At 44.4% G+C, this 14415-nt stretch overlaps 1 protein-coding gene across 1 annotated transcript; it reads right to left on the bottom strand.

The window, feature by feature from the left end:
* Nucleotides 1-3746: 3746 nt before the first annotated feature.
* LOC122213346 (olfactory receptor 10H1) lies at nt 3747-4897 on the bottom strand. Its single transcript, XM_042927470.1, has one exon. The coding sequence runs from the start codon at nt 4806-4808 to the stop codon at nt 3747-3749; it is 1062 nt and encodes a 353-aa protein (XP_042783404.1). The 5' UTR covers nt 4809-4897.
* Nucleotides 4898-14415: the final 9518 nt, after the last annotated feature.

Genomic DNA, 14415 nt, shown 5'->3' with positions numbered 1-14415 from the left:
GTTCTGAGATAAGAAAGACTGTGGAAGAATGTGTGTGTGTGTGAGAGAGAGAGAGAAAGAGAGAGAGAGAGAGAGGGAGGGACACAGAGAAAATGATAATGGCAATGAAAATGTCTAAGAGTTAGATTTTGGACACATTAAGTTTGAGATACCTACTAGATATCCATGTAGAGATGCTGAGTAGGCTACTGGATAGGGATGAAGATAAGAATTTTGGGGTCACCTGTGTGCAGAGTGTACATAAAGCCCTGATACTGGATAGGATCCCCAGGGAGAAAGGACATTGATGAAGTCCAAGGATCAAATTTCTTTTTTTAATCTTCTGTCATTTATTTGTTTTTTAAATATAATTTATTGTCAAGTTGGCAATAACTGCTTTGTGTTTCAAGTATGAATGAACAAATGTTCATTTAACAATCCTTCACTAATGGATATATCTAATGCTTTCCAATCATAAAATTCATTTCTCTGAATATACTTTTATTTACACAAATGTGGAATATATCTGTAAGAGGTTGACTGAATTCAGGGGAAAAATGGGAAGCAAGTTCAAACCCAGGTCACTTTGACCTCAAACACAGCTCCCCCTACCCCATCTCCCACTGCTTTGGAGGGCAATGAGGCTTCTTACAGTAAATATTATAAACCAATATTCTGGTTTGTTTCAGTACTGTAGGGAATACATAGGTCCACCCAAGAAATATTTATTAATCAATTTATGTCTTCCTAATATCATGTTGATGCTGTGTGATGGTAAGCAAGGTAGACAGACTTCCTGACCTCAGGAAGCGGATAGCCTAAGGGATCAAAATAAGTTAGCATAAGACACTGGAGGCCTGACTCACACTGGCCCACCAACTACCTTCCAGGTTCTCTGTCTATTCAGACACCAGTAGGATCAGAGGACAAGTTGGCCTTTAACGAAGAAAATGAAAGAGACTAGCTTGTATTCTTGTCCAGATTGGCTTTGCTGTTGGAGAAGAGGAGCATCTTGGCTCAGTGTGATAAGAATTCACTGCAAGATGAAACTTATTTTAAAATCAGGAAGTAGACATGAATCTATAGAAATAATCCATCAGTGTCCCAAAGCTCATGCATGGCGGGTTGCAAGTGCCTGCCTGTGGTTTAAAAGTCTCTTAGGATTGTGGAGTGTTTGGTTTGAGGGTGGACTAGTCCTCCATGGACAGGCACCCCATAAAACCCACCATAGGAAGATGTGTGAAGCATTGGGTGGCCAGGACCGGGATTCACAAAAGACCTACACCAGAAACTTGGCCCTACCAAGTTGTGTGATCTTGGATGAGTCATACAACCATTTTGATCCCGAGTTTCCCCTCTGTCAAAGGGAGTGGATATGTTTATCTGCCCTGATCCCCTCATGTGGCTATGATGAGATAATGTTCATGAGGGGTAATAGGAAACATGCAGTGCAGTGTATATTCTGCAAAGAAGGATGGTCTGGATTTCCCACATTTGACTGAAATTGTTTCCTACATCCTCCCACTTCATGATAAGATGGGATATTTTTACCACTCGAGTTATAGAGAAAGACTGAGTCCAACTTTAGGACAAATGATGAATAGTTTATTATTCAACATAAACATGAATAAACATTTTCTTTATTTTAGCTTTAGGTAATTTAATTTATTGTTCACGCATTTTAAATATTTTTTAAAGTTTATTTACTTATTTTGAGAGAGAGAAAGAGTGGAAGCAGGCGATGGGCAGAGGGAGAGAGAGAATCCCAAGCAGGCTCCACGCTGTCAGCATAAAGCCTGAAGCTGGGCTTGATCCCACAAACAATGAGATCATGACCTGAGCTGAAATCAAGAATCAGACACTTAACTGACTGAGCCATCCAGGAACCCCATTCATCGTACATTTTAATTACATTGGTTGTTGTGCACAACAGTATCACTATAACCTAGTGTCCATTAAGTATTACTATAAATTATTGTTTTTATTTATTTTTTTAAATGTTTTTATTTATTTTTGAGACAGAGAAAGAGCATGAGCAGGGGAGGGGCAGCGAGAGGGGGAGACACAGAATCCGAAGCAGGCTCCAGGCTCCGAGCTGTCAGCACAGAGCCCGACGCAGGGCTCTAACTCACCGAGTGTGAGATCATGACCTGAGCTGAAGTTGGACGCTCCACCGACTGAGCCACCCCAGGTGTCCCTATAAATTATTATTTTTAAATGAATGCATAGATTCATATTCAGAAACAATTTAAATTTGTCAAAGAAACTTTTTTTTAAATTTCATCTTTAAGTAATCTCTACACCTAGCATGGGGTTTGAACTCACAACCCCAAGATCAAGAATCACATATTTTACTGGCTGAACCAGCCAGGTGCCTCAAGAAAAACTTTTTTAAATGAGATATAATCGATACATAATATTGTGTAAGTTTAAGGTGTACAGTGTATCGATTTGATGCATTTATATATTGCAATATGCTTGCCACTGTAGCATTAGCTAATATCTCTATCATGTCACATAATCATCATTTCATTTTTTGGTGGGGACAATTAAGATCTAGCCTCTTAGGGACTTTGAAGTTGCTAATACAATATTGTCACCTATAATCATTATGCTGTGCATGAGACCTCCAGGACTTATATATCTACTGGTTGCAAATTTATACCCCTAAACAACATCTCCCCAGTTCCCTCACCCCTCAGTCCCTGGTAACCGATGACTCTACTCTCTGTTTTTATGAGTTCAGCTTTTTAGGCTTTGCATATAAATGATATTATACAGTATTTGTCATTCTCTTGAATACACTTATTTTCAACAAAGTATAAATACTATGTAGTATGATCAACCTTAAATCCCCCTCATGGCCACAGGGAAGCATTAAGCTGGTCTGATCATGAGATACACCTTTATCCTGGACTCTGAACTCAATGTGGTTCAACAAAGAGTTGCACACTGGCCCATGTGTCACATCACTCTCTAACACAGCAGGCGATTTCTCATGGTGGGACTTATTATAGAGACTTCTCTGTGTCCCTGCAGCTGCTCAAGATTCACACTTGAAATGCAGAGGTTTCCTTGACTTTTTCTGTGAGTCTGCTCTGTTAACTGTTTCTAACGGTTATTGTACAGATCTGTGCAATGCTGAAATTTAGGGTGATTTGCTCTCCTCGGCTATAATCTGGCTTAGTTTTTTGTAGCCTTACAAAATCCATGTTGGAGGTACCCACTACTGCCTAGTACAAGGTGGGGACCTGGCATCTTCCATTTCTCCTAGCAGTGTGGACTAATGGTAGTGGGACTAATTAGACCACTCTGGCTGCTGTCAGGAGAAGAACAGATCCCAGGTTTGAGGCTGCCTGATAAAATGTCATGCAGCAGATGAGAATCGTGAAATCTGATTTTCTCTGTGTCATCATCTTATACGTCTTTCCACTCTGAATATACTCTTGATGCTGATTAACCATTGTGTGTGCATTTGGATGTTGCCTTCAAGGGTCCTTGTAAACCTTAAAGCATCAGATAAATATAGGTTATTACATGTTTACAAGGTGCCATTTCTTTTTCCTGTTTTTTTTTTTTTTAATGTAGACTCCACGCCCAGCATGGAGCCCAATGTGGTGCTTGAACTCAAGACCCTGAGATCAAGACCTGACCTGAGATCATGAGCTGGGTGGTCAACCGACTGAGCCACCCAGGTGCCCCTCAAGGGTGCAGTTTCTAAGTTGGTAACCCAACTTAGCTGTTTCCAAGTAATTCCTCCCTGATCATCATATTTTTTCTGGATAGAGTTTGCTGAGGAAGGTCTTGGTCATGGCTGTCTTTAGCTCCTTGTTCCTGAGACTGAAGATGATGGGGCTGAGGAATGGGGTGAGGACCGTGTAGGTGATGCCCATCAGGGTGTCTCCTTCCAGAGACTGGGGACCCTTGGGCTTCAGATAGATGACAGAGGCAAAGCCGTAGTGCACAATGACCACAGTGAGGTGGGACGCACAGGTGGAGAAGGCCTTGTGCCGGCCCTCAGCTGAGGGGATCCTCAAGATGGCGGCCACGATGAAGGCATAGGAGAGGAGGATGAGGAGACAGCAGCCCAGCAGGGCCATGATGCACACCAGCCCCACGCCCTTGGCCACTACTGGTACATCAGTTCCACAGGCCAGCTTCAAGAGAGGGGGCACGTGACAAGCAAAATGGTGGATCTCATTGGGTCCACAGAAGGTGAGGTGGAAAACGGCCGTGGTCACCACCAGCCCCATGACCGAGCCACCTACCCAGGACCAGGCCACCAGGCAGGCGCAGCCGCGGGGGCTCATGAGCACATTGTAGCGCAGGGGGTGGCAGATGGCCACGTAGCGGTCGTAGCCCATGACGGTGAGCAGGAAGGAGTGGGTGAAGCCGAACGTGAAGGAGAAAAACATCTGGCTGGCACAGGCCTTCCAGGTGATGGTGCGGCAGGTGGAGAGCAGGTCGGCCAGCAGGCGCGGGGTGATGGCCAAGGTGTAGAGGATCTCGGAGGTGGACAGGGCGCACAGGAAGAGGTACATGGGTGTGTGCAGGCTGCGCTCGCTCCAGACTGTGGCCATGATGAACAGGTTCCCCAGCAGCGTGAACAGGTACATGAGCAGGAACAACAGGAAGAACATCATCTGAAGGTGGGGGAAGGTGGAGAAGCCCACGAGGATGAATTCAGTCCCTGCTGAGAAATTGCCTTTCTGCATGGAGACTGTGCCTGGGGCGAAGTGTGAGAGACAGAGCTCAGCTACTTGGTGGAGAAGGTCTTCCCCATCCCGGGGTCTGCTCAAGAGGGTACCCCGATCAATGACAGCTGGCATTTGTAAAAATTAGCAGTGGGAAACCTCACTAAAATGCAGTCAGAGGTTTTGGCAGGAAGAGAGCTCACACCCTGTCCCTCCTAGTCCATTGCAAACTTGACAAGGACAGGAAGAGATGGACTTGACCTTGGGAGTGGCTACTACTCCCCACCCTCCCAGTGAGAAGCCACCATACTTTGAGCTCTCGGTTTATTCTAATTGACTTTTTATAACAGCCTTTCCAACTTACCCCTTTTCTCCTTAAAAAGTCTACCTTTCCTTTGTTCCCCCCAACCTGCCTTTGGTTTTGTGGTGGCCTGTTTGCGCTGGATTGTGATTCCATTTTATTTCTGAATAAACACATCTTTTGCTGGTAAAATAACTGGGTTTTTATTTTTAAGGTTAACACACTGAGTTCCCACTCTGTGCCTCTTAAGATTTAACTCTCTCATTAACCTAGTAACAGAGGTGTTGTTTTTATCACCTGCATTTTGAGCATCTTGAGCAGACTCATGAGAATATTGGTGTGCATGGAAGTTAGGCAACTTGCTCTAGGTGAAGCTGTCAAAATGGCAGAGCTAAGACTTGAACCTATGCCTGGCTGTCTCTAAAGACTGCCTTTCACTATCCTTCTGGGTTGCCTCCCAGAATGAAAACATTCCTCCCCTGGAGCTTCCAGCCATTGTCATTGTATCCTTCTACTCCCTTCTGATAAATCCTGTTCTTCACGTAGCTCAGTGACCACAAGACACCCCTACCCCATGTCTATAATCCTTGGACCGGCAGGCATCTCTAACTTCATACAAATCAGATTCTTTCTCTGGAGGTATCTCTTTAGGGAGTCAGAGGTAAGAGGCTGTGTAGAAGTAACATTCTGGGTGTTTTCCAGCTCCCATGAGGCACATCCGTATGTTCTAAGACAATGCAACATGGACATCCGACAAAGGGACGTGGGAGCCAACCTGAATTCTTGTTCTGCCAACTGTGTAAAAGTGAGCATGTCTCTTCATCTCTCTGTACCTCCATGTTCCCCTGCCTCCCTCAGCATTGTTTTGAGAAATAAATTAGTTATTCTTGGAATGTGACCTGACACCCAGCAAGTGCTCCCTATAATAATTAAATCAACACACTAAGTGAGCAAATGTACATAGTCTGTGATCAGCAAATAACTTCAATTTCATGAGATTTCAGTGTCTCTTCATGAATAACTTCACCATTTTTATATGATCTTTTTTATTAGGCAGTATAAAGTTTTAAAGGCTATAAATCCCCAATCTTCTTTCCATCTCTATTTGCCTGTTCTAGACATTCATCGAAATGAAATCATACAGTATGTGGCCTTTGGGGTCTGGCTTCTTTCGTTCTGTGTACTGTTTTTGAGGCTCACCCACATTATAGCATGTAACATTCTGAGAACCTGGTTGCTTTTCCATGGTTGACCAGTACTCTGTTGTATGGATAAACCACATATTGTCTATTTAGTCACTGCTTAATGGACATTTGGGTTGTTTCCACTTTTTCACTGTTGTGAATAGTGGTGCTATGAATATTCATTTATGTAGGTGTTTTAAAGCATATCAGTGGTTGCCAGGGGCTGTGGAGGGAGAATGGGGAATGACTGCTAACGAACACAGGGTTTCTTTTTGGGTTGATGAGAAAGCTCTGGAACCAAACAGAGGTGGTTGGTTCACAACACTGTGAATGTAATTAATGGCACTGAACTGTATGCTATAAAATGGCTAAAATGGCAAATTTTATGTTATGCGTATTCTACGGCAATAAAAAAAAATAGGGGAAAAAAGTAGTAAGTGCTCTATTAGGTGGATGCAGGTCCCTGATCAAGCCCTGACAGGCTAGTAGTGAGAAATAAAGAAGGGAACAACTGCATTGGTGACTGGAGGCTGCATTCCCCAAATATCACCAGTTTCCAGAGTTTCTTAGTTTCCCTTCCCTGGAGTCCCTCGTATCCTTTCTCCGCTTTTGGGGGAGCACCTGCCCGTAGCTCCCCAGGATTGTGTCTCCAACAACCCCCCAGTCAGTCCTGCCACTCTGAGATCTCAGAGGGATGAGTCAAAGGTCAACAACATGGAAACCAGAGCCTCTGAGAAGAGGCTGAATGGGTGAGAGCAGGGTCATGTGGATTGTGCTCACAAACCTCCAATGGGTCTTCAACATCTAGAGCAAGGTTTCTCAACTGTGGGACTCTTGACTTTGGGAACCAGATCATTCTCTGCTATGGGGAGGGGGGTGGGTGTTCTGTGCACCGTAAAGTGTTTAGCTGCATCCTTGGCCACTACCAGCCCCCGTGACAACAAAAAATGTCTCCAGGCATTGCCAAAGTCAACCCCAGTGGAGAACCAATGACCTAGAGGCTGCAGTTACAATTTTTTGGCATGCTCCCCAGTCTTGGTTCCTTCCCTTCTCCGCCCAGCAAATGCCTGTTTATCTTTAAGATTCCATTTAAATGTCCTCCTGGTCATTCTCTTCCCAAAGCAGATTTAATCACTCATTCCTGCCTGCTTCCAAAACAATGACTCTTGAATGAGTTTAAAACTCCTTGATCCTAACTTTATCATGACCCTCATCATAATGTGTCATGCTGGAGGTGTGACTGTCTCTGGCACTGGATTTTGAGCTCTCGATGAGAATAGCTACCCTTTGTTAGATGTGTTCTATCGACGCAACACCTATGCTCATGTGTTTTGTATTTAATCTTTACTCCAACATTATAAGGTACCTGCTATGATCCCCATTTTATAGATGTGGCTGCTAAATCCCACAGAGGACACATCACTTGCCCAAGGGACCATGGCTCTGAAATAGGGAACCCAGAATCTGAACCTACATTTGAATGACCCCAAAGTTTCTCTCTTCCTAACCTCTCTGTCATATTCACCACTTACTGGTGGCTGTTAATGAATGCCAGAGGCCACTCCCAGGATCAGGAAAATGTCAGCTTCCCCATGCTGGACAATTCACACACTCCCTCCCCGTATCAGTTAAGATCTCAAAAAAGGGAGAGGATGTATGAGAAGACAAGAAGTCACCATGTCCTGAGGAGGTGGCCCAGGGCTGCATATATCACCCTCTGGAATGATGGGGGTGCAGAATGCGGTTGGAAGGGTGCCCGTTCTTTCTGGAAAAGGCTGAACTATGGACACAGTGAAAAGATTGGTGGTTGCCAGTGGCTCAGTGGCAGAGAGAGCAAGGGACAAATGGGTGGAACTCGGACGTGGGGACAATGGTAGTTAAGCTGGTGAACTCTTGTAATGGTGGATACCTGATGCTGTGCATTTGTCAAAACTCATAGAATGTACAATACAAACAGCAAAACCTAATGTAAACTGTGGGCCTTTCTTAATAATGTGCCAATATTAGCTCAGCAACTTTAACAGAGGCACCTCACTAATGCAGGATATTAATGGGAAATATTGGGTGCAGGGAGAGAGAGCATCTATAAGAATTCTCTGCACTATCTGGGATGCCTGGGTGGCTCCAATGGTTAAGCGACTGACTTTGGCTCAGGTCATGATCTCGCCGGTCGTGGGTTTGAACCCCGCATCAGGCTCTGTGCTGACAGCTCAGAGCCTGGAGCCTACTTCGAATTCTGTGTCTCCCTCCCTCTCTACCCCTTCCCCTCTCGCACTCTGTCTCTCTCTCAAAAATAAATAAACATTAAAAAAATTTTTAAATAATTCTCTGCACTATCTGGGGTGCCTGGGTGGCTCAGTTGGTTGAGCATCCAACTCGTGATTTCGGCACAGGTCATGATCTCATGGTTGTGAGATTGAGCCCTGTGTGGGGCTCTACACTGACAGGGCAGAGCCTGCTTGGGACTCTCTCTCTTTCTCCCTCTGCCCCTCCCCTTCTCTCTTCCTTTTTCTCAAAATAAATAAATATATATTTTTTAAAAAAGAATTCTCTGCACCATCTGCTCATTTTTTTATAAACCTAAAACTGCTCTAAAATGTGAATCCCATTAATTTTTTTAAGTAAAAAAGAAGCCATTATAGGTGTGGGTCCAGGATAGCAGAGAGGGGAACTAAAACCCTCCTGGCATTGATCTACTGGGAAACAACCTGGAGAATTCCTCTGTAAGTAAACCAAACGGGCCCAGGGAGAGAGAGTGTGTGTGATCTGGCTAACTGGAACATAGACAAAGCAACGATGAGGCCAGCTCCTGCCCACATACACCCCTAAGGCCAGGTCTCCTGACTTCAGCATTAGGGACATTTGGGGCTGGATCACTCTTCATGGTGGGGACTGTGTGTGCTTTGCAGGATGTTGAGGTGCATCTCTGGTACCCAACAGATGCCAGTAGCACCTCTCAGTTGTGATAACCAAAAGTATCTTCGCACATTGTCATATGCCTCTTGGAGGAAAGAAGCGCCCCTTCTGAGAACCACAGGCTAGGTCTGTCTTGTCACTCAGACCTCCATCTTGCCTTACCTGTCTGCCCCCATCCTGGCTGTCTCCTTTTAGTGAACCTCCTTGGTTTCCCTTCCCTGCATCCTCCTTCCCACCTCAGCCATCTCCTACCTGCCTTGTCTCTCCCTCTTTTCATCCTTAACTCCTCACCATCACTTCATCTGGCCCTAGGGCCTCCCTGATTGTTTACACCCCCGGAGGTGGCTGGAGGAGCCTCTCAATCCTGAATCCTCCTATCTCTGTCTTTTCTCTGCCTCTCCCTGGTCCTTTACTATTTGTTTCTGGGCAGGACAGAGAGGAGAGAGGTGAAAAGCCAGACAGGTATCCTGGCTAACTTTGAGTGGCAGCTCTTCTGTCTCTGAGCCTCAGTTTCTCACCTATCCGATGAGCCTCCCTCGTAAGGCAATGTGAGCTCCAAAAAAAGATAATGCCTGTGGAGCAATCATCCCACTGTCTTGAAGCTAGGAAGAGGAACCCCACCTGCTGCCCACATGCCATAGACTCAAACTGTACAAAGGATTATATAAACATGGTGGTTTGGCTGAGTCTAGGACAGATGCTGGTTCCACAGGTCTCTACTATCCAGGTGGAAGGTGGGGAAGGTGACTCACCTGGGGTCAAGGCTCTGCATCTGTCTCTGACTCACTCCAGCAGGAGGTCCTGAGTTAGTGTTTCTCTGAAGATAAGGGTTGTATAGGTGAGGGCTGGGCGGCAAGGCAAGGAGTTTCCACTCTGAGCCTGCCAGCTAGGCAGGGGAGTTTACCTGAGCATGACCACCATTATTTATGCCGCCTCGGCTCCCACCTGCTACCTTCTCTCACTGTGGTCCTTCTGCCTCTGCCTCTGCTACAGGGATGCTGGAACCCCTTGGGACCCTATAAGGGAGGGGGCAACCTCAGAGAGAGTATGTCCTCACTTTCCTTCCCTCCCTGCCTGCCAGGAGTAAGTCAATTACCTGAGCTTCTCAGGGACTCAAGTAGAGTCTAATTCTCTGCAAATTTGGAATTTGGGGCCCTGGCTTCTGATGTTGACAGGAGAGTAACCCTGCCACGGCCCACTGGGGCCAAAGAGTCTGCCTAACGTGCCCTCTTGATCTTCATCTTTCTTTCCCTATCCAGGTCATTTGCCCAATTAAATGTCTTTTTTAAGGATTTAAAACATCAAAAAACCCACAACTATTTGTATCTCCTTATTAAATAATTGAAATGCCACAAATAAAGCTAAAAGTCATGCAATGCCACCCATTCAATCATGATGACGAATTTGATGGGCATCTTTCCAGACCTTTGTATGCATGTGACTATGTGAACAAACACAAATCCATAAGATTACTCTTATGAGTTTTTGCTATGGTTTAAGATATATATCTTTCTGTCACTTGTGTGTTTTTGTTGTTGTTGTTTGTTTTTGTTTTTGTTTTTCCTCAGCATTGTTAAGTGAAATCCATTTTAGTTTATAGAGACCAAGGTCTCCGGTCCCTGGCAGTATTGACATTTGGGTTGGGCCATTCTTTGTGGTGGGGGTTGTCCTGTACATTGCAGGAAGTTTTACATCATCACCCAAAGTCTCTACCTGCTAGATGCCAGTAGCCTCCCCACCCCAATTACAACAAAAATGTCTCCAGATAGTGTCAAAATCTCCCCTAGGTGAGAACCACTGCTATAGAACCACCTCATTTTTATAAAATCAGTTTAATATTCAATTTTATGAATATGCACAGTGTATGTTTAACTGATAAGCACCTCAGCTGCTTACAATTTTTCACCTTTATTAGGAAGAATGCAATACATACCTTTGTATGTCATCTACTATCCACAGGCACTATCAGATACAAATTAAGTAGTGAGATGATCAGGGCATAGGAAATATGATTCTTAAATTTAAGAAGAATTGCTAAATTAAACTCCCAAGTGGCTGTGCTAATTCATGCTCCCAGCACCTGTGTGTCAGAGGATTTATTTCCCCACACCCTCACTAACGCTTGATCATGTAAAACTTAATTTTGCCAATATGGTTGCCAAGTGGTCTTCCATTGTGGCTTTAATTTGCATTCCCCTAGAGGCAGCTGGGTGGCTCAGTTGGTTAAGAGTCCAACTTCAGCTCAGGTCATGATCTCACGGTTCGTGGATTCTTCTGCTCAGGTCATGATCTCACGGTTCGTGGGTTCAAGCCCTGTGTCGGGCTCTGTGCTGACAGCTCAGAGCCTGGAGCCTGCTTCGGATTCTGTGTCTCCTTCTCTCTCTGCCCCTCCCCTGCTCATGCTCTGTCTCTCTCTGTCTCTCAAAAATAAATATTAAATTTTTTTTTTTAATTTGCATTCCCCTAATAACTAGTGGTGTTGAAAAATCTCCATTGGTTATTAACCATATGAGTTTCCTCCTTTTAATATATCTTTCCAAAGCCTTTCTTCATTTTCCTGCTGGATTGTCTTCCTCTTACTGATTTACAGGCATTTTTGAAGAGATTCTAAACACTAATTTTGTCTACCAATCTTTTTCCTTTGCCTTCTGTTTCTTGTGCCTAACTACTGTTCCTGTCAGGAACACTCTCCTTGGTTTCTTCTAATGCTTCTACACCATGGTTTTAGGGTTGAAAAACTACTGTCATAGATTTTCTGTTTCTATAAATGAAGTTTTATTGGAACACAGCCATGCCCATTCATCAACCAGGGCTATTTTTGTGCTCTGGGGGCAGAATTAAGTAGTTGTGACAGAGATAGTGTGGCCTGCAAAGTTGAAAATATTTACTGTCTGTCCATTTACAGAGAAAGTTTGCCAGCCTCTCAAACTTTAATCTACCAAAAAATATTATGAAAACATTTCAAGTTGGGTTTTAACTTATTTTTTAGGACTTTTTTTTTTTTTTTTAGAGCAGCTTGAGGTTCTTAGCAAAATTAAAAGGGAGGTACAGAGATTTCCTATAAACCCCCTGCCATGCACATGCATAGACTCTCCCATTATCAATATCCCCCACCAGGGTGTGACATTATATTCATTTCAGGTGTACAACATAAGGATTCAATATAGGTATATATGGAGAGTAGGCATTCTTATCATTTCTGATGTTAATGGGAATCTTTCCGTATTTCACCATTAGGTAGATTGCTTGATTCTTTCAGTTCTGTAAATCTGGGTGCAGTAGGCCCCACTTTTAATGTCCTCTGTCCCTTCCTGGCAGACTCAAACTCTATCTGCTGTATTTCCTGCCATAAACTATTAGTGGCTAAAGGTAGAAGCTTGATTGGATTCAGTTTCTAATTTTTAGGCAACATTACTTCATAAGGGGTGTTGTGTGTTCTCTGTTGCGTGATATCAGGAGTGTAACATCCGACAGACACACTTTTAGTGGCACTAGGATTGATCAGTGGGCTCTGATGTGTGTCTGGCCTTTCCTTTCATGGAGGGCTTGCAACTTTCACCTATCATTATCGTCTAGAAGACTAGGGCTTTCATTACAAAAGGTATACAGTCTCTGCTGACAACAAGACTGGGGTGGGGAATAATTACCAACCTTTTTCTGGCGAGTCCAGAACACCTGTGGCATGGCCACAGATCCCTGTGTGAGTGGGGAGGGCAAGAATCCAGCAACATGTGGTTCTTACTCATAGGACTAGTCATACCCAAAAGACCTCATTCCCTGTACCTTGGAGGAGACGGGCTTGTTCAGATCTGTCAGCTTGGAGACTCTGTTTTGGGCTGGCTCCACTTGAAGACTATATTGGGAGCTGTGTCCTCCCAGAACTCACATGTTCAAGTCTTGACCCCCAGTACATCAGAATGTGACTATATTTGGAGATAGGATCTTTAAAGAAGTGGTTAAGGCAAAATGAAGTCATATGGGTAGACCCTAATTCAATATAAATGGAGTCCTTATAAAGAGGGAACTTGAACACAGATAGAGAGGAAAGACCACGTGAACACACAGGGAGAAGATGGCATTTATCAGCCATAGAGAGAGGCCTCAGGAGGAAAAAAAAAAAAAAACACCTTTCCAGAACAGTAAGCCTCCAGAACGGTAAGAAACTAAATTTCTGTTATCTAAGACACCCAGTCTGCAGTACTTTTGGAAGCACTAGCAAGCTAATACAAGCTGGATGCAGACTCTGAGAAATTGTCTCAGCCAGCCTCTCTTTGCCTCAGTTTCCCATCTGCGCAATCGGGATTGTGAAGCCGTACCCCCTAGTAAGGGCGTTGAATGAGCTCTGCCTATAAAACCCTAAAGCATAGTATGTGACCCACAGCAGGTTCTCAACCAAGGGAGTCTCCACTGTCATGAGAAGAACAGAGAGGAGTGACTCAGGGAGACTAATAGTTGATACTGGGAACAAGAGAAAGATGAGAAGGGCATCTCAGTGGCAAGAAGAGAACAAACCAAAGGCGGTAACCAAGACACTTGGATTTCCCCATCATTTGTTTGCCTGGCTCATTTCTACTCGTTTTTTGGGCCTCAAGTTAGACGGTAGATGTTCCAACCCCCTGGAAGCCTTCCACACTCTCTGATCTGGCTCATTTGGCCCCTTGAGTTTCCAGAATGCCCTCATAATTTCCCCATCACTGGTCCGTCTGTATTTACAAATGCCTTATCAGCTTGTCATCTACCCTACGCACAAGATTGGGCCTGCTCTGTTCACCATGTAAGTCCAGCTTGTACCACGGTGCTTCACATAGTAAGTGTTCACTGAATACAATGGCAGAGGCTGCAGTCAGGGGCGGACCCAAGCAAAACCGTTTAGGAATAAATGCTGCATTCCCTTCTGTTACCTTTCTGTTATACCTTTAAGTCTACCTGGCATATCCTTGACCCACACCTTTGGCACAGAGGTAAGAACGTAAAAAAGGTTCTAGGCAGTGTTTTGTTCCTTTCCTGCTTCTCTTTGGTCTTGCTTTCTCCTTTGTGGAACTTATGATTCTTTTTTTTTTTAACTTTTTAAAAAATATTTATTTTTGAGACAGACAGAGTGCGAGGGGGTGAGGGGCAGAGAGAGAGGGAGACACAGAATCTGAAGCAGGCTTCAGGCTCCAAGCTATGAGCACAGAGCCCGATGTGAGTCTCGAACCCATGAACTGTGAGATCATGACCTGAGCTGAAGTCAGACGCCTACCCGACTGAGCCATCTAGGCAACCCTGGAACTTCTGATTCTTGACATGGCTGCTACCTTCATGAAAGCCCAGTGGGCCCAGCCAACCCTCTGTTCTATGA

This window comes from Panthera leo, chromosome A2, assembly GCF_018350215.1.
Source record: "Panthera leo isolate Ple1 chromosome A2, P.leo_Ple1_pat1.1, whole genome shotgun sequence".
Lineage (NCBI taxonomy): Eukaryota > Metazoa > Chordata > Mammalia > Carnivora > Felidae > Panthera > Panthera leo.
The sequence above is the reverse complement of the archived record's forward strand: the minus strand, read 5'-3'. Positions and strand labels throughout refer to the sequence as shown.

Excerpts from the sequence above, each read along its gene's own strand:
- LOC122213346 (XM_042927470.1), bottom strand. The coding sequence starts at position 4,808 with ATGCCAGCTGTCATTGATCGGGGTACCCTCTTGAGCAGACCCCGGGAT.